This window comes from Lolium perenne, chromosome 4, assembly GCF_019359855.2.
Source record: "Lolium perenne isolate Kyuss_39 chromosome 4, Kyuss_2.0, whole genome shotgun sequence".
Classification (NCBI taxonomy): Eukaryota; Viridiplantae; Streptophyta; class Magnoliopsida; order Poales; family Poaceae; genus Lolium; species Lolium perenne.
This window is the reverse complement of record NC_067247.2, coordinates 365,224,476-365,243,208: the sequence shown is the minus strand read 5'-3', so window position 1 is coordinate 365,243,208 and position 18,733 is coordinate 365,224,476. Positions and strand designations below refer to the sequence as shown.

The following is an 18,733-nucleotide window of genomic DNA, read 5'->3' as shown; positions in this document are numbered from 1 at the left end:
CAACATTTTCTGGCAAGATCCGCTAGCGCGGCTATGAATTATCTAAAATTTAATTAGGATTATCTTAATGTTTTAAATCGGATAATCTGATTTCTGAGACAAAAGCCAAGGCCAATCTGACGAACATAATAGTTATTGACTTAACAAATTAGTTTGGCAAGCATATATAACTCTAAATTTCTACTACCACTGGTAGACTGATGGTTCAATTATTTAGCTTTTCTTTATACTAGTATCTCATCAATGCTTGAGTTTTAGCCTAAATTGTGTATGTGTTTTCTTAACTAATTGACTCCCACAAGGCAGAAAGTTTACACCCCCTGTCACAAAGTTTGCAAGAACTAGAACTATCTACGGATGAGCATATATATGTACGACTATGTTTTGTTTCCTGTCTGAGTTTCGATTCGAATCCGTAGTTTGGTATATCCGCCTCGAATCTGCAACCGGTCAATATCTTCTTCGATCTGAATCCGAGAAAAAAGTATGGTAAAGGATATGGTATGAGCAAAATCTGATCCGATCCATTTACACCCCGTACACAAGAAGTACTGGCAAGGAGCAGCACAACAACAAATTACAATGGTTTGCGTTTGTCTATTTTACTTTCAGTTTATTCCTAATTATTTAAATTGTGTAATCTTCCATTATGGAGATTGGTAACGGCTTAAAGCAATTTGATTGTAATTCAATTCATTGTGATTATAAGTAGAAAGTTCACATTCTTTAGCCATTGATAAACAATTTGTCGGACAAGTTTGTCAGACAGGAATCAACACAATTGCCACAAAATATAAAAACTCCAAAATCAATACTAGATACCCGAAATACACATGCCACCACGGTATCAAGATTTTTTGTGTACATAATTAGATAGTGTGTTTTCCTATGTATGTTCATTTTTAGATTATTGTGTACATAAATTAGATAGTGTGTTTGGTAGTTTAATTGCTTCATTGATTTATTCATAGACCATGGATACATGAGTTGGTGATCCAAGATATGATGGAAGAGGAAGCCAATGCCGTCATCAACGGAGATGAACACTTGAGAATCGTCTCTTACAGGGTTTGCAAGCGGAGCTAAATGCCACACCCAAACATGGAGGCTCGAAGTTAGGGAGAAAGAAGACCAAGACAAGTCAGAGGATGGAGGATCATTGCATGTTATACACCGACTATTTTTATGACCCGCCAACACATGCCCCAAATGATTTGTGTTTTTATGACCCGCCAACACATGCCCCAAATGATTTGTGGAAGCGAACAAAAAGTTCGTGTGAGGAAGTACGAAAATTGCACCGAAATGTTTGGTTTTTCATATATTTATAAAGTGTGGCAGGTTATGGATTTGGTACACTTTTTTACGCATGCATGGAGGGACTCACAATGATATTAACATGTTGCAGCGCGTTCCTATGTTCGTGAAACTTGCTGAACACCATGCTCCGAAGCGCACCGATGAGATCACTAGCCACCAATACACCAAATGGTGAAATGGTACTACCTAACCGATGCCATCTATCTAAATGGTCAACATTTATGAAGATAAACCCATTCCCTCTATGTTAGAAAAAATCTTGGTTTGCTTAGTGCCAAGGAAGTTGCAGTAAGGATGTCGATTAAACATTTACTGTGCTCCAACCTCATTTTGGTATTGTTCGAAGCCTTAATTTTACTTGTTCAACAGATTAGAGGTGGGAGATCGTGAATGTTTGTGTGATAACACGAAACATGATCATCGAGAGTGAGCGTCTGCTTTAATGGCGGGGCGGCAGCCTTGCGGGTGTGATGTCGGTGGTTGGCGGCCACTGTGGCCGCGAGGGCGGCATGGTGGCTGGACCGGTTGCTCGCGCTGCTGCGGCCGACGGCTCTGCCTTGGACCCCCGTGTTGGTGTCCGTCGAAGTTCCCTCTCTGTGGCGGTTGGCGGCGCCCGCGGAGCTCTTCTCGGTGAGTTTGGTCGGCAGTTTTGGTGCGACTCGGCTCTTCAAACCCGCGTGGTGCGGGTGGTGGCAGCCGAGCTCGCGGAGCTCCTTGGTCTGGTGGAGGTGGCGGTGGTGGCTTGTGTGTGGCGGTGGCGCCGCTTCTGCACATGAGGTGTGTCTGCGGGCTGCGGGCTGACAACGTTTTTCGATCTTCGTCTCGCTGTCCGGCCGCGTGAGGGTGTGGTGGTTCGTTTGCTCCGGGCGAAAGCCTGACCGCGCGGCATCTGTGGATGTCGTCGTCCTTCTTGGGGGGCGGTCGTGGAGCTCTACGACCTTCGCTGCCTCGGGTTCACGTCTTCGGGTGAAAGCCTTGATCCTATGGGATCGGACGACGGCGTCGATTCTTCGTCGTGTCCCCTCTTGAGGGCGTCGTCTTGAAGGTGGTGACCCCCTTCGCACACTCCGGCGGGTAGGCACACATGGCTTCTGGGTTGGCAGGAGGCCAACCGGAGGTCCGGGTGTTCCGGGTGGAGTCTTGTGAGGCAACGACGATGGAGGTGGTCAAGGTTTGGTTGCGGCAAGGTCATGTTAGTCGGCTCTGTTCCGGCGTGTCCGAATGTCTTCTTGGTGACCTCCCCTTGCTGTGAAGTCGAAGCTGCCCCTGGGCGGTGTACGATGACCTTTAAGAGGCGGTCCGGTGAAGGTCCTATTTGGCGCTTGTCTTGCGCATCTCCTCTCCGAGGCTCGTCTTCAGAATCGAAGCTGCCGGACTCTCCTCGAAGGGTCATCTGTTTGGTATAGACCGACTTGAGCTTCTTCTGTAGCTTTTGTGGGTAGCCAGGATGGCTAGGTGTGCCCCTTGGGGCGGGGTGTGTGGCTGTGGGGGTGCTTTTGGCACCGTTGTTGTTGGTTTTCGCTCGGTTTTCTCCTAAAAACCGGGCACCTTCTGCTTAATGAATGAATGAGGCAAAGCTTTTGCCTCCGTTTTCAAAAAAAATTGTCCGTATGAACAGTCAGGGCTATTTTGTCCAAGTTGATAAGTAGGGTGCCAGACGAGCTTGCTGGTTCCTTAGATGCTTGTGAGATCGGTACAAAAGTTGTTATTTCTTACCTGCAAAATAATCAATATTATATAGAGTTTGTGGGCGCTCGAAGAAAATACCGTCTGATTTTTTATCTAGTTGTACTTCTCAAATTTATATTTAATTTGAATTGTATGAATTATTTTATTTATATGTTCGATTGTTGTAATAAGACTTACTTATGTGTTGAAAACTATGCGACACTGTTAAAATATGGTTATATTTGCAAAAAAAAAATTAGAAAATAATCTATGCGTCAACGTCTTATTGAAAGATTGACCGGTTCACCCAGCTCTCCCAATATGGGGGCAACTAGTGCCGACGCTCCTATAGCGTCCATTTAACGCTACTGCCTAAGGGCATCTCCAACCGGGTGACCCAAACGGACGCGCTGGGCCGTCCGTTTTGGGCCGTTTGCGTACCCGAGCGGACGCGCGGACGGAGCCCCGCGTCCGCGCGTTCGTTTGGGTCGCGCGCTGCGCACAACGCGCCAGATTTGGGTCGCGGCGCCCCATGGTATGTTTTTCTTGTAAATTCACTAGAAAAACGCAAAATAAATTATAGAAAAAATATATAAAGTAGTTCAAATGCTCAAAATGTATTACACATTACATAGTCCATGTAATCAAGGATAAAGTATTATTCAAATAAAATGAAAAAACGATACAAAATGCTCTAGGCTTAATCATTGTTGTTTGCAGCATTGTTGCCTACATGCTGCCACATGTGCTCGACAAAATCAGCCTGAAGCTGGTTGTGTACAGCTAGATCTCGAATTTCATGGTGCGCATGAAGAATGTCCTGGAATGATGCCGGAGCACGTTGAGGAGTAACCAACTCTCCTTGGCCTTCCCAGTCATTATCAAAGAATGTCCTGGAATGATGCCGGCGTTGACGCGCTCCCAAATCGCCGGTCCGTGGGTGGCGGCGGAGCGGTGGGGAGATGTGTGCGACGGCCTTGTGTTTTGGGTGGCAGACAGGCGGGCCAGGGCGGACAAGGAGAGGACGCGAGCGACCAGCCTTTCGCGTCCGCGGCCACGCAAACCCGTCCAAGATTTGGGCCGGGTTTGGGTCGTCCCGGACGCCGCGGCCATCCGTTTTAGGGATGGGTCCGCGCGCTGGGCCGCGTTTTTGTCCGTTTCGACCCATCCGGACGCGCGGGCGCGGGATGGGTCGCCCGGTTGGAGATGCCCTAACTGTATATCGAGGGTGTGGATGGAGATGCTCTAAACCATAGAGATATCGCTGGTCCTAATTAATCTACATAAGCGCTTGGGCCAGCACCTACTTAACTGTCATCTTTAAGCTGGGTTTCATTGTCGACTCATTCTCATGTCGCCTCTACCACTGAATCACCGATGGTTTTGATTTATTCCGGTAGTTGTGTTCTAGGTAGGACGATTACATCGTGTGCCATGTCGTCGCAGCTGTGAGGTATCAACATCCACGAAATTGCCCTACAACAGGTCAACAGCCTTCTCTTCCTACAAGTTAATTTATGGTCAAAAAGTTCATGGTCGATCAGTGCGCCGGCCGCGGTCGTCGCCGTTGATCAAAGCTACTGTAGCAGTAATACTCGAAATTACCAAGTGGAGATTATTATTGCAGGAGGGGTGCAGATCCGATATATGCCCTGGTCAAGTGGTGATGCATGGCGCTTCGCTCAGGGACACAGCTGCTTCCGTATCCGTAGCGTCGATTCGTACGTAGCGAGCGTACTAGGCCATCAAAACGCGGCACCGGCGCGACTTTGCGGTACCGATCGACGCTAGGTACGTACGCCATCGGCCGGCGGTGGCCGGTGAGGCGCGCGTGGCAGCTGGGGTACGTGCACCTACGCGCGCCGTGGATCGATTCGGACGTGCCGCCACCGGGGAGGGGAGGGGAATTTTGGTTGGGAAGAAGAAGAAGGTTGCCTGGCTTCCAGAGTGCCTGCCGCTGCCGACTAGGCTTTGCTGACCGTTGACCACTCGCCGTCACCGGTCGCTGCGGCGTCCAAGCTAGCTAGGGTCGCGCCCGATTCCACTTCTACGCCTTCTACTACTACCTACGTAGACACCATCGATTCGTCTCTACTAACCTACATACAAGCTCAGAGTATGCATGGGGCCGGCCCACCTGCCATCGACCTAGACGGATTCCATCCTAGGTAGCTGTAGACGATGCGTTGGACGAATGAACCGAAATGGATTGACTTTGCCTCTACTCACGCATTTCCTGCTCCGCACGGCAGCCCAATGGTGACTGCTGCGTGACCTTGAGAGAGGCCTCCACACAAGACTTTACCGCGCTTTTTCACTTGTTTTCTAGCACCGGGAGTACCTAGTTTTCCGGTAACCCGTTTCAGCGGGCACATACGCGTCACGTGTGTTCTAACAGGATTTGTACAAACGCTAATACTAGATGCAGCGTGCTTTTCTTCTTCCAAAAAAAAAAAAAAACGCGTTGGAACATCTAGCAGCGTCGTCAGTAGACCGATCGATTGAGGCATCATACATACGGCCATTTCGTTCAACATAGATAAACAACATGTAAGGCCGTTGCAATCCCTGGCCTCTCAGTGTTTTGACGGTGCACTGTGGCCCCCCACCGACCACCCTCTTTTTTTTCTTTATGTGTTCCCATCTCATCTCTCCCTGAACCTCCCCTCAAAAAAAAATCTCTCCCTGATCTGATCCTTGCTTCACCCCGCACCGCAATTGAGAGAGAGAGAGGGCCGTAGCCGGAGCATCGCCGTCCACCTCGCCGGAGCCGGCGACACCGTGGCTCTCCTCTTTTTCCCGGCGTCGCCCCCTATACGAACACTAGGTCGCGGAGACCGCCCATCGTCTGATGTCTACTCCTATCCCTCCCTGCCTCTCTATCCATTGTGATGACGCCTCCCCCTTCGGCCCTTCCGTTCTCTCCCTTTCTCCCGTCCCTCTCGATCTACAAGGGGAATGTCGCCTACCCATCTCCCCTCCACGCGCCGCCGTGAGTAGGAGCAGATCCTGCTCACCCTTTCACCTCTTTGCGCCGCAAAAGGCTCATATGCTCCACCCTGGATGCGGTGTCTTGAGACCAGCGGCCCTCTTCTGCTCGCCTGGCCATCCGCTAGCGCTGATACCGACGAGGGCTGCGTGCGACTGTATCTACCGAATACCTACGATAGATGTTACTCGCGGACACAAGTATGCTTCAACCTAAGCGTGGTATGTTTTCCATGATCATGCTGTTCTCAGCTTACTTGGATATATTTATTGGCTTCCGTTCCTAATCCTTCTCCACTGGATCTGGGTTGTGCTCGGGACAGTTGTTATATGCAGATTCAGGTTAGTATCCCCTTGCATGGAATCTTTTGATTTATTACTCTTAGATATAGTTTCTTTGCACCAACATCGATTCAGATTTTTTTTTGTAATAAATAGTTTCACATTCTAATACCAAATTATGCATACAGACCCTAGAGTTGGTGTAGCAATATTTGCTCCAAACAACAATGCATAAATTGAAGGCCATCTTTACAATGTATTTAGCTCCTATTTTTCTATACAAGGGCGGTACCTTCTTTGAGTCGCTTGATTCTGACGGTACTATCCCTGTATTGTTGTCTGAAGAAATATGTTCCTATCGCTCGGGCATTGAGAAGACAAGCTTCGTCCGCATTGTCGTTAATAATGAACAAACAATCTGCACTGTAGCTAGGTTGTGTTCGATCCTGCACTTAAAGAAAGACATATAAGAGACATGCATGACTTGACGCTTCAAGATGCTGTCAAACAAAAGCCCAAGGCTTACAAAGCTTTTATGTCCCGCAAGAGAAACAAACAAATTACTGTAAGCATCCATGGCTTCCTACTTTGGAGAAAATATGTATCACTTGATATTAGTTCTCTGTTCAAATATTGTACTTAGTAACACTGCAAATACATGGTGGGTTACAATCCTAACCTTAAGATTTCACAAGGAGATATTCATAGATACTACAATCCAATCATTTTATAAGTTTGGACATGTCAAACATGGGTTGATTTTCCAGTGGGAAAATATTTTCACGTAATTGAACGAGCTACTAATGAAATGAGGTATTAATGTAACTCTTTGTTTTGGTGCTGCATAATAGGCTTGGAGCTCCTATAAGGGTAAATTAATAGATAAACAACTCTACCAAATCAAACTATACTTCTGTATGAACCGCTTCACACATCGCGATGACCTCAATGAGTGGTTCCTGACGGAGGTAAGCAGTTCTCGCTATGCATTCTGAATAAATTTCTACTAGCCGAAATGGTTGAGATCTCAAGAGAGCTTAAGTAATTTAAATTTATTTTGGAGTCAACAAAGTTTCCCATTGGATCTTGGAGCCTGACAGTGAATTCTGAAATCAATTCACTTTGACAGTTCGATTTACTACGGTAATCTAATTGCGGCTCGGTTGTATAATTTGGCCGGCTGAATTGCTTCTCACTGCTACAATTTTTATTCGCCAGAATATGATACATAGCCATGTCCTGATGTCCATATCGTTGTTATTTACTTAATTGAGGCAAACCACATGGGTGTCTATTTTAGTAGTGTGCTATATCCTGACCACATGCATCACGTCGGGCTTCTCCCTTTATTGTTGCTCTTCCTAGGATCGTCTCTGATTATAACATGATAGGAGATCCTCGATCATATACAATTCAAATGACAGACACTAAAATGTGTATTTCCTGCAGTAAATCTTTACTGTGTGATAATACAGAAATGTTGACTACGTTTTGAGGTTATTTTCTCATGTCATGTTGGTGTCACTTTACTTCCTAGGAATACTTTGTCCAGATTACTTATATATAAATATTATTAGTTCCATTTTTGTGAATTACCATGCTAGACAAATGTTTGTCTTTCCACAACAAATGGCTAGAGTACCTTGGTGGTTAATGCACATGAAGGACTAGGATAGTAGGCCTGGTTCTAACAAAGGACCAGGTAAGGAATGGTCATTTTATTTCAAAGGAATGTCTAAATATTGGTATTCAGTAAATATATACATCTTTTCCATCTCAACAATTTTTGCATGATTCCTATCAAAAAAAAATTGTAATTTTGTTTGTTTAGTTCGATTGGCTCCATATTGTTTCCATTTATATAGTCTTGCTGTCTAACTTATGACTATGAGAAGATTAGCAGGTAGTAACATCATGTTGGTCTAATTTGTATTTGATAGTTGTGCTAAGATGGATTTGTGATAAAAAAATTACTTTTTGCTAAGTCAGTTCTTTTAGCTTTGTGTAGACTATTAAGTGATCGAATACTAAATCAGAATAACCAGAGATGTATAACCAAGGAAATGTTTTATTTTTTCTTAAAGCATACATGATTTTCTCTACCCAGACCATTTTAAAAGACTTTTAGTCATGTTTGCACACATCTTTTGTGTTTGCCATTATGCCCTAATATGTAGGGCTTTATATATTTGGTCCTCACGGTGATGGAAAGTTATGTATTTTATTGTTAAATGGGCATTTGTATCACAAAACAAGTTCACTTGGCGGTGTGAATTCCATCAACATGGCACATTTAATATACCAATATGTTGTTTTGTGCATTTTTTGTTCTCCTTGGTTGGATGTGAAACGTGGCTATTGTAGATAGATTTGTTACCCTGCTTGGTTGCTTTTCAGGAATGATTTTCTGATCGTTGTATGCAAATACTTTGGATCATCTAGGTCTTTTTGTCAGTTTGATTTGTATTACCCAAGGAGACCAAGGAAAGAGCGAGAAAGAGATCCTTCTAAGCCAAGGATATGGGAAGTGAGTAGAACTGGAGCAAAAATGAAATAAAGACTATGTGGCCTTAGCATATATATGTTTGTCATGTACATGGAGTAACATTGTGTATTCTAGAAGAATAAATGACTTTTCCCAACTTCTGTGTAGGCCAAACTTTATAGGCTTTCTTTATGAATTTGGTTGTTTAGTAACATACACCAACTTTGAACACCTGTTTTGTTATTGATTTGTCTCATGATGTGTAAGCTAGCTATATTTCGGTGTTATCAACTGCCAGTACTTTCTCCTTTTCTTTTTGGTAGTTGGCTAGGCAATTATTGACATATACGCTGGCTTCTTAACCTTTGTGCAGGACGATTTCTCACACTGTTTTTTTTCTGGGAAACTGTGTTGGTACTATTCATTCAACAAATATTTTAGCCACGTCATTGATAATCTCCCATTCGGATGATCTATACATATGCTGGGGTAGCACCATATGGTTGTGCGAGTGGTGAAGATGTTACTTGCAATGGTGGCTCAACCAAAAGGGATTTTTTCCGCTGCACTTCTGATATCAGGAGTTGTATGAAGTGACGCCATTGACGGACAACAAAGCGCCCACGAGTGTAAGTATTAGTCACGCTGTGTTAGAACACAATACAGGCGGCGAGGCGAAGCTCGCTATTCGTCTAGTACTAATTAAACAGAATTGGCCAGCTAGCTTGGCACAAATTCAGAAGATAACTGTTAGAACATGTCAAAATTGCACAAGGCGCCATTGTCAAGCCTAGCTACCACCGACACACATCAAGCGCAAGGTTCTCGCTAGTCTTCTAGATGAGTTTCCCTCCTCGATCCGGTGTCCTCGTCGTCACTTTTGATCGATGAAGCAACTCTGGCTAGGCTCCATTGTACCATCCACAAGGTTGTCACTGAAACATCCGCGCAAAGAAGCCACACCTGCCGTTTTACCGGCCACATATAACAATGACAAGAAAACTCATATTTCAAAGTCGAGCAACAACGGGGAAATATGCAACGAGTTTGCGACATGACATTGTGTTTGTGGCACGAGAGCGTTGTCGGTCGGATCCATCTCCCCTTGTAGTCCTTCACCAGTTGCTCGCCTATACCTCCACGATATCATGGATCTATTATTGTAGCCGCAAGCGCAATCAAATCAGCGAGCCCCTTCTTTCTCATCGCATTTCCATCTAACGAAATTCTCTTACCTATGTCAAGGTAACATTGAGCCCCTGATAGGTGAGCACTACACTGGTGACTCAAAAATTTCTGAAAAATCGCACCACATTTTCCCCTCTTCCTCCTTCTGATCGACGACGGCATGCTGGGCAAAGGTCCGCAAAGTTCAACAAAATCTGCCATATAGGAGTAGAAAATACTTTATTTTGACATTTTCTCTTGGTAATTCAGATTTCAGAGATCTTTAAACTGAGAGAATATGATCGTGAAAAACGCAAAGTGGCATGCGCATGATTGAAAAGTTCGCAAGTGAAGGCGTGGCCTGTGTCCGGGCCCGCATGCAGCTGTGGTCTTCTCTCAACTTTCATTCTCTGTCCCAAGTCATGAATTAGTCCTTGACGCGCGCCCAATCGTCGTCAAAAACCGCCGCTTTCCGCAGCACCACCATAATAAACAGCGAGCGCGTCCCGCCCCCCTCTCCCTCTCCCTCTCTCCGCACGCGGCTGCCGCCACGCCACGCCATCGCCGATGAGGAGCAGCAGCAGCAGCACCGCCGGCTCGGCGGCCGGGAGGAGGCGGAGAGACGTCACCGGCGGCGACAGCAGCGACGACCTCTCCCGCTACTCCGTCGCCACCACCACGGCCTCGTCCGCACCCTCCGGCCGGTCGTCCGCAAGCGGCAGCGGCCGCGCTGCAGCCATCCTCGACGCCTTCCGCTCCTGCTTCGCCCCCGCGGATGCGCGCCTGCCGGAGACCTCCTTCTCCGACGACTTCGTCTCCGACCCCTCCCAACAACGTACGTGCCCGCACGTCTTCCCTTTTCTTTCTCCAATTCCTTTTGGTGCCTTTTTCTACTTTGTTGCGTGATGATGATCATATTGGTCGTCAACGGTGCCTAGTCAACGCGTATACCTGTACTGCAACAGTTTTTCAATTGTACTGTATTTAGGAGGATGATCTTGTACTGGGATCTTTGCAGAGTACTATTGTGTGCAAGAGCACCCTAGCTCGTACTCCACTCTTTCTACTTTTGGCTATAACAAGGGTTTGAGTTGTGGTCTTATGTTAGTGTCTCGTAGACTCGTAGTAGCATGTGTGCGTGCGGCAATAAGAATACATACGATGCGTTCTCCTCAATCAGACACCCTACATCAATTTGTACTTAATTTTGTATCCGTTCCATTCAATTTGTCTCCATTTGATCATGACTAGAACCCATATAGGTAAATTTGTTTCAGTATACTTTTTTACGTATGTTAAATTAATAAGACCGTTGCCGCAGAATGATACAAAGTGCTGAAAACCAGCTAACAAGAAACGAATAACATCAAGCACAAAAAAAGAATGAAGAACAACTAGAGCTTCGAGTCCATTGTCCCGTCCTGCAGTCCGGCTCAAGAAGATACGAAGTTGGTGAAGAAGAGCGTCATTCAGGTACTTGTACGATCGTCAACCTCCAGAGGCCAACCACGCCACAACGTCATCGGTTTCCACCTCTGAAGAGAAGCTTCCTGCTTTTTCGCCCCGGATGTGGGGGGGGGGGGGGGGGGGGCCGACCTTTCATGACACATGACCAAGCTGCCAGGAGAAGATATACAAGATGTTTTAGTATGACTTTTCCTAATTCCAGGTTGACCGGGAATTAAGTTAATTCCCGATCAACTCGACAACCGTTAGATTTGCATTGTGATTCGTGCATACGAGAATTACACATGGATGTGTTGCATATCTTTTGCTCTAGTTGCACGTGAATTACACATGAAACCAGGTTGACCAGGAATCAAACTAATTTCCGGTCGATCAGGAATTAGCCGCGTCTTTTCAGTATACTACTTTAAGAAAACCCCATCATAGGGTATCGTTTGCTAATTCCTTGTCTGTTTGGAGTCGAATATCAGGCCCTCATCATTGCAAAACAAAGAAAAAGAATGTTAACGCCTGACAAAATGACTATGTGATACAAACATGAGTTGTGGTATATTGGAATGGATACTGTTAAAAAAATTCGACAAAGTGTTAAATTCATCATAACCCAAATGGCACTTCGTGAAAAGAATCGTTAGTATGGTTTCTCGCAAGTTCAGATGCGATATTGATTTCTTATGTATTTACAGTCTCACAGTCGGCGAGCTCTCGCGGTACTACCAGCGGAAGCACTTTAGCGAGCAAGAGGTCGGCTAGAGGATTGTATGGCCCCGTCAGGAATTCTTCAGAAAGGGAGATACCTGGTGATAGACAGTTTTCGCTGCCAGAGATCCAGAAAGCAACAAAGAACTTCTCACCGAACCTGAAGATTGGGCAGGGTGGTTCCGGGACAGTATACAAGGGTCAGCTCAGCGATGGCACTCTCGTTGCCGTCAAACGGGCCAAGAAGGTTTGTCCTAATTTCTTACGTTCAGTTTGCATACTTGGTGACTGTTCCAAGGCTACATTGGTTCCTTTTCATTTCAGAATGTGTATGACAAGCATATGGGTCATGAGTTCCGGAACGAAATTGAGACACTGCGGTGCATTGAACACCTGAATTTGGTAAGGTTTCATGGGTTCCTTGAGTATGGTGGTGAGCAGTTGATCATCGTGGAATATGTTCCCAATGGCAATCTTCGAGAACACCTTGAAGGTAGTATTCATACGATCCTATGTTGATGAGTGCAACGGTTTTTGGCTTTCTAGTTGTATCTTACTGAATCTAGACTATGCAGGTATGCATGGAAAATTTCTGGAGTTCTGTGTCAGATTAGAAATTGCAATAGATGTGGCTCACGCTATTACATATCTCCACACCTACTCTGGTAATTTAGAGTTATTATTAATGTTATTTTGTCACATTATTTGGATGAAGATTTTTTAAATATATTTTGGTTGTTTCTCTTTGTTCTTGCATCTGAAAGGCTCGGCTAATGATCTTGAAACTCCGGGTAACTAATACTCCCTCCAATCCATAATAAGTGTCGACGTTTTAGTTTAAATTTGCTCAAATTTGAACTAGACCCTGACACTTATTATGGATCGGAGGGAGTTATTGTTTGTGATCAGAAAGTGTCCCTCAAGAAGACATTAAAGCAAGACTGTTAGGAATTTAATTAAGCACTTCTTTTATTTAGTTCATACTGCAGAATCCTTTAGGAAAAAACAGAGTACTGTAGTATATGGTTCTCTGCATTTGCTTTAACTTCACAAGGAAGATATAGCTGAACCTGCGTTGAATATTTCTGGAGCTGGCATCACAACAACCGACGCGTATGATATATTTCCAAGTACTAATAGGAGTTAAGCCTATATTTAAACCGGGATACAACACTCCATATCAAATTTGGACTAAAACAATAGTTGGTGATAGTGGAGTCATCATGACAGGAACTAGTCTTGATTGAAGAGTTCCATATGTTAAATATCTCAATTCAAAAAGGGGAAACTATGATCCATGGCACTATTAGGAACTGATCTGCAGATACCGGAGTAGATGCTTTTTTTTTGTCACATAGCTGATATTTTTATGAACACAAAATCACTAGCAATTGGATCCTGACCCATATATTTCACGCATGCAGATCAGCCTGTCATCCACAGGGACATCAAATCCTCGAACATTCTTCTCACGAATAATTTCCGTGCCAAGGTTGCCGACTTTGGATTTGCCAAACTGGCCCCAAATGATGTTACCCATGTCTCTACTCAAGTCAAAGGAACAGCAGGTTATCTTGACCCAGAGTATCTTAGCACATACCAGCTCACTGCAAAAAGTGACGTCTACTCCTTCGGAGTAGTGCTAGTGGAGTTGGTTACTGGGAGGCGCCCGATAGAGCCAAAGAGGCATATCACTGAGCGTGTCACCCCAAAATGGGTTAGTTTGTGTCATTCTCATAATTATCTTTGTATCTTCATTCTTCAATGGTTTTAAATGTCCCATGAAAAGTACATTAATCTCAGTTATATGTTGGCAACTGCCATATCTTTCGTTTTGCTAAGTGTGCTCAGTTTATGGTTGGCACAGGCAATGGAAAAATTCGCGAAAGGTGATGCGATATTAACACTGGATCCAACTCTGGAAGCGACCGACGCGACCAACCTGGCAGTAGAGAAGATGTACGAGCTCGCTCTGCAGTGCTTAGCTCGCAAGAAGAAGAACCGGCCAAGCATGAGGCGATGCGCAGAGATCCTGTGGACTATACGTAAAGATTACAGGGAGTTGTCTCAGGCTCAACCAACCACCTCCTGAACTGAGACAACTCATATGGAGCAATCAAGAAAACTGAAAGCAACATTTCAGTTTGCTTATCTTCAAGTCAAAAGCATGGAGGCATGGATGATGGATCACCAGATCGCTGAGCGATGAATCTATTCCTTGACTTACGGTCTGTGAAGCTGTCGACGAGACGACTGTACTTCCTAGAAATTGTGTGCCTATTAGATAGCAGCTAGGAAGAGTTACATAGAAGTTCTCCTATGCATCGGGCCGGGTCGTATATATTATGTAAGTTTTCTACTTTTGTTACATCACTAGATGGTTGAATAGCGATGATTTCTCAGGAGAGTATTCCCTGTGGACTAAATGCGTTCTCTGTATATGATTGAGAGAAAAAAATCAATGACGGTGTTGTCTTTTTTCTCGAAGAGGGAGTATAACTCGGGCCTCTATTTTTTTTTTTTTAGAAAAACAGTACAAACGTAGACGCTCACATACACGCGCATGCACTCATCTCTATGAACCACACACACATCCTATCTATATAAACACCTTCGGGAGACTGAGCCGGCTGGTTGGATCTTGAAATTGACGAAGTCACCACACGCACCTCGCTGTCGACGGGAACGTCACCTCCCACTAAATGAATATTCCGTCTTTTATGAGACACACAGATATCAAACCTAGGGTTTGAACTCTGGTGGAATGGAGGTACAACCACCCAACCTCACGTTAGTTAGTTCTCTCTTGTTTGGCCTGGATACTTCTCTCACCTAACATCTTATCCGAATCTCAAAGCATCCAACGGCTCTGGTAACACCCACACCCATGCTTGGGTGTACAAATGTATTTCCCTTTTCTCGGAAAAAAATATTAGTGGGAGGTTGGGTGGAGCCACTTTGCGCTGGCACACTGTTCCGTCCCGTTCGCCGTCGCTTCATCCGTCGCTCAGGTCGACGCGAGGAGCGGCCGCCACATGCAGGCCTAAATCGGGCCAAGGTCGCCGCCACCCGCACGCCTCTGTAACGGCACGTCGGACGTCACTTTGTTCACTCCTCTGTTGCCCGATGTTGCCGCCTCGCCTGCTCCTCCTTGGCGCCACCATGCGCGACCCTCTCGACGGCGCCCCTCCGCGTGAAGAAGCTCCCCAGGGTTCGCCTTCCCTTAATCCAGGGCTTGCTATGGCGGCCATTGCCTGCACGTGGCACGAGATGCATTAGTACATCAGCAAGACAAGGAGAGGGGGAGAGAGAAGAAATGGAGGTCCGGCAACGACAAGCTCCAAGGGAAAGGGGTAGACGGTGAAGGCGCACGGCGACGGCGAACTGTACCTACGAGTCAGCGGTGCGGTGTGGACGGCTCGCTGGCAACGGCGCACGCCGAATACGTACTCTATCCGCGAGTCGGCGGCGCGGTGTGGGCGGCTCGCTGGCGACGGCGCACGCCGAATACGTACGGCTACAGCTTGAGGGAAAACAGGGGAGAGAGGTTGGGGATGGAGGACCTGGCCCCAAGTACTTTCTGATAGATTCAGCGCGTCTCCTGTCCCCTACACGAACAGAAAGTACCGTGTCCCACGGTGAAAAGCCTGGAGAAAAGGAGCAAGCGACGTGACAGGAAAATGATAGAAGTGGAGAAAAATGTTCCATCCAGCCAGACTTTGCACGAATCTCCAGGTCCGAATGAATGGTGAAGAGTACACCCACACTCATGCTTGGGTGCACAAAATCCACACTCGAACACAAAACGCCTTTGTGTTTTATTTCATTGAATAGTTTGAATAAGCACTAATACTGTCAGGGTAACAAACATACAGCAGCGTTGTAACAATCCTTCCTAAGGAGTTCGTCAATACAATATGGCGGCATGGTCGACAAACCACAGCAACCATTCCTATAAGCCAAATGAACCAATTCATGGGTTACATCATTACAATGACACAAGTCTTCCGTCAGAAAAAATAAAATGAGTTCGAAAGAAACATTTGTACCTAACAACAGTCCTCATGATCACAATCACAGACGTACTTTTTTTCATATAGATTACTCACCTATAAGATCATCTTACCACAATGAGAGAAATAAAAAGGCGTATCAACTCACCTTAAGACGCAGGAGTATACACCTGTCTGAGAACTCCTTTTCCCAGTGACACTGCTTACGCCGTTTCAATTCAATGCCACTACTTATAAAAGAATTGTTTTAGAGATTAAGCATATATATTACACAGACAAGAAAATTAACAAGCTCATTTCATCTCAACAGTTGCAGCTTATTAACAGCTCCATGTATAAGAAACCATACGTAAAAACTGAGCAGGGAAGGAAGTTGATGTTAATACCGTCAGTAGCCATAGAGTTAAATACTCTTAAGGTCCAGAAGGTCCAATGAGGTTAGTTTTTTTCTTTTGCAATCAATACAAAACTTACCTTTGGTACTATCTCAGAAGTAAAACAAATATGATATATCAATCGAAGTGTTCCTTCTTTTGCGAAAAATAAAATGATAGTATGTGTTTATGCACTGCAGAGAGGTGAGGCTCAAGCATATGCTTTGCTTTTCACAGCTAGCTGAAATCTACCAAAAACACCATTTTTTAACCTTTCTGCAGAAGGCAGGTAGATCGGTAATAATTGTAAACCAGAAGAAAACAAATAACATGCTCATTTCTGCTACATTGCTTGCAAGACAAAATAACAAATTTATGTGCGAAAGCAATATGAAAAGCCTAAACAGTAAACATGCCCTGTCAGAGAGTACAACTATTTTAGGCTTTTAGCTTTCAACAAACATATGATCTAAGAAAGTAGCTCCCATGCAGCTGTGCCGATTTGGTTGATACCATCCACTGCTTGCTGATCTATGTAGTTTTTCTTCTAGAAATGCCGGAAGAACTTACTAGAGGGCAACAACATTTGATTTTCAAAGCTCTCCACGGAAGGCCTTTTGCAAACATTACAGCAGTTAATGATGGAACAAATTCACAGCTTATTAGGTATCCAGGAACAACTCATATGGTTCAACACAGGTGGAAAACTAAGCAAAATAAACAGGTTATCTTGTATTTGCTGCAAATGTTTAAGCAGAGAGGCATCAAACTAGTATCATGAAGCCAAAAAATAATATACTTCTTATTTACAAGTCCCGGGTTTGATATAGGATTTGTTGTGAAGGACAAAAATCAGCAGTGTAAACAACCAACACCACAGACCCTATCAACAAACATTTGGAACTAATATTCAAGCAGACGTAGTTAAAGTTTCTATTGTAAATGAGAAACCAAATGTCAAACTGAGCATCAAAGGTAGTTAATATCACCATAGAGGTAAGTACTCCAGGGTCCAAAAGCTCAAATGGAGCCACTGTTAGTTTGTTTTGCAATCAATACAAAGCTTAGAGTCTGTACCATCTCATAAGTCAAAAATATTGACTATGTTCCTGGCAAAGATACATTAATCAAAGTGTTCCTTCTCTTGCAAACAAGAAAACCATAGGATGTATTTATTTAATGCTGAGTGCCGAGATTCATTCATAGCTTTTGCTTTCCAAGCTAGTTGAAATCTACCAAAACACACACTAAAGTTTACCTTTCTGCAGAAGCCAGGTAGATTGCTAGTAATGTAAAGCAAAGAAACATACAAATAGTTTATTTCTACTACACTAACTAAATACTCGGGCGCTGCTATAGAAGCTAAACGGCTCGTGCAATGCTGTAGAAATATCTTTTAATTGCATGAGTCATTCAAGCTGTTGTGTCATCGTAGTTCCTAACTTTGTGCAAATCAGAAAATAACGCAAAATATACTTCAACTGAATCAGCTAATCAAAAGATCGTGATACATCGGTCTACTACAAAGAATGATGATCCACAGATAATTATGGGAGCTAACTAGTTGGCAACTTAAGAGGTAATCTCAGAGGGTGAACGGACTGCCGTCATTCAGCAAGGCAAAAGAACAGATTTATATGTGAAAACAAATTCAGCACATGCCCCCAACACAAGGAATGAGTCAGGTGCGATAGAAAGTGTTATGAGTATCAAGAGTCTATAAAGCAGACATGCCCTGTCAAAGAATACTACTAATTCTAGCAAAAAACAAATCTAAGAAAGTAGCTCCTATATGCTGCAGCGTGGATTTCGAGTCAACCAGTCGTTCTCGGGCAGCGACTAAGGGTCCATATTGATTAGAATCTACTCTTTTCTTCAATATGTCTTTTTGCAAGCAAGCAATAAATTTAGGCACAAGCTTTATGCTTTGACTCGAACTAGATAGTAGGCACGAGACTAGTCGTGACTAGTGAAGACTCATGTCTAATACTAATGTGTAAATATGTAATATAATATAAGGCTGGGGGAACAACTGGACAAGGGAGTGGGGGAAAACCTGGGCAATTCCATACAATGGCCAAAGCCTTCCTCTAGGTTTTTGGGTTTACAGGGGGAAACTGGGAGCTCGATCTAGGTTTTCATGGGGAAAACTGGGAAGGGGAGATAATATTGGAAATAAATATATGACAGGTGGGATCTTTTTTCAGTCGCACGACTCGTAGACTAAAACCTTGACTAGTCTACTAGTCAAATGAGTAGTGGAGTCAACA

The 18,733-nt window shown here is 44.5% G+C and overlaps 1 protein-coding gene and 1 long non-coding RNA gene across 3 annotated transcripts; both read left to right on the top strand.

Moving 5' to 3' along the window:
* The first annotated feature begins 5,577 nt into the window (after window positions 1-5,577).
* LOC127296708 (uncharacterized) lies at window positions 5,578-9,009 on the top strand. 2 transcript variants are annotated; one of them, XR_007848659.2, is made up of 3 exons: window positions 5,578-6,198; window positions 6,300-6,318; window positions 7,110-9,009. It is a non-coding gene; the product is annotated as an uncharacterized lncRNA (long non-coding RNA). The 2 variants fall into 2 exon arrangements; XR_007848657.2 differs by having other exon boundaries at window positions 6,300-9,009.
* Window positions 9,010-10,365: 1,356 nt separating this feature from the next.
* Window positions 10,366-14,563, top strand: LOC127296709 (calmodulin-binding receptor-like cytoplasmic kinase 2). The gene is made up of 6 exons (XM_051326909.2): window positions 10,366-10,745; window positions 12,064-12,323; window positions 12,401-12,569; window positions 12,652-12,741; window positions 13,501-13,793; window positions 13,944-14,563. Exons 1-6 carry the CDS (start codon window positions 10,478-10,480, stop codon window positions 14,166-14,168), a joined length of 1,305 nt encoding a protein of 434 aa, XP_051182869.1. The 5' UTR covers window positions 10,366-10,477; the 3' UTR covers window positions 14,169-14,563.
* The last annotated feature ends 4,170 nt before the right edge of the window (window positions 14,564-18,733 follow it).

Excerpts from the sequence above, each read along its gene's own strand:
- LOC127296709 (XM_051326909.2), top strand. The coding sequence starts at position 10,478 with ATGAGGAGCAGCAGCAGCAGCACCGCCGGCTCGGCGGCCGGGAGGAGG. Across the intron at positions 10,746-12,063 it reads CTCCGACCCCTCCCAACAAC|TCTCACAGTCGGCGAGCTCT; the intron begins GTACGTGCCCGC and ends ATGTATTTACAG. Across the intron at positions 12,742-13,500 it reads ATATCTCCACACCTACTCTG|ATCAGCCTGTCATCCACAGG; the intron begins GTAATTTAGAGT and ends TCACGCATGCAG.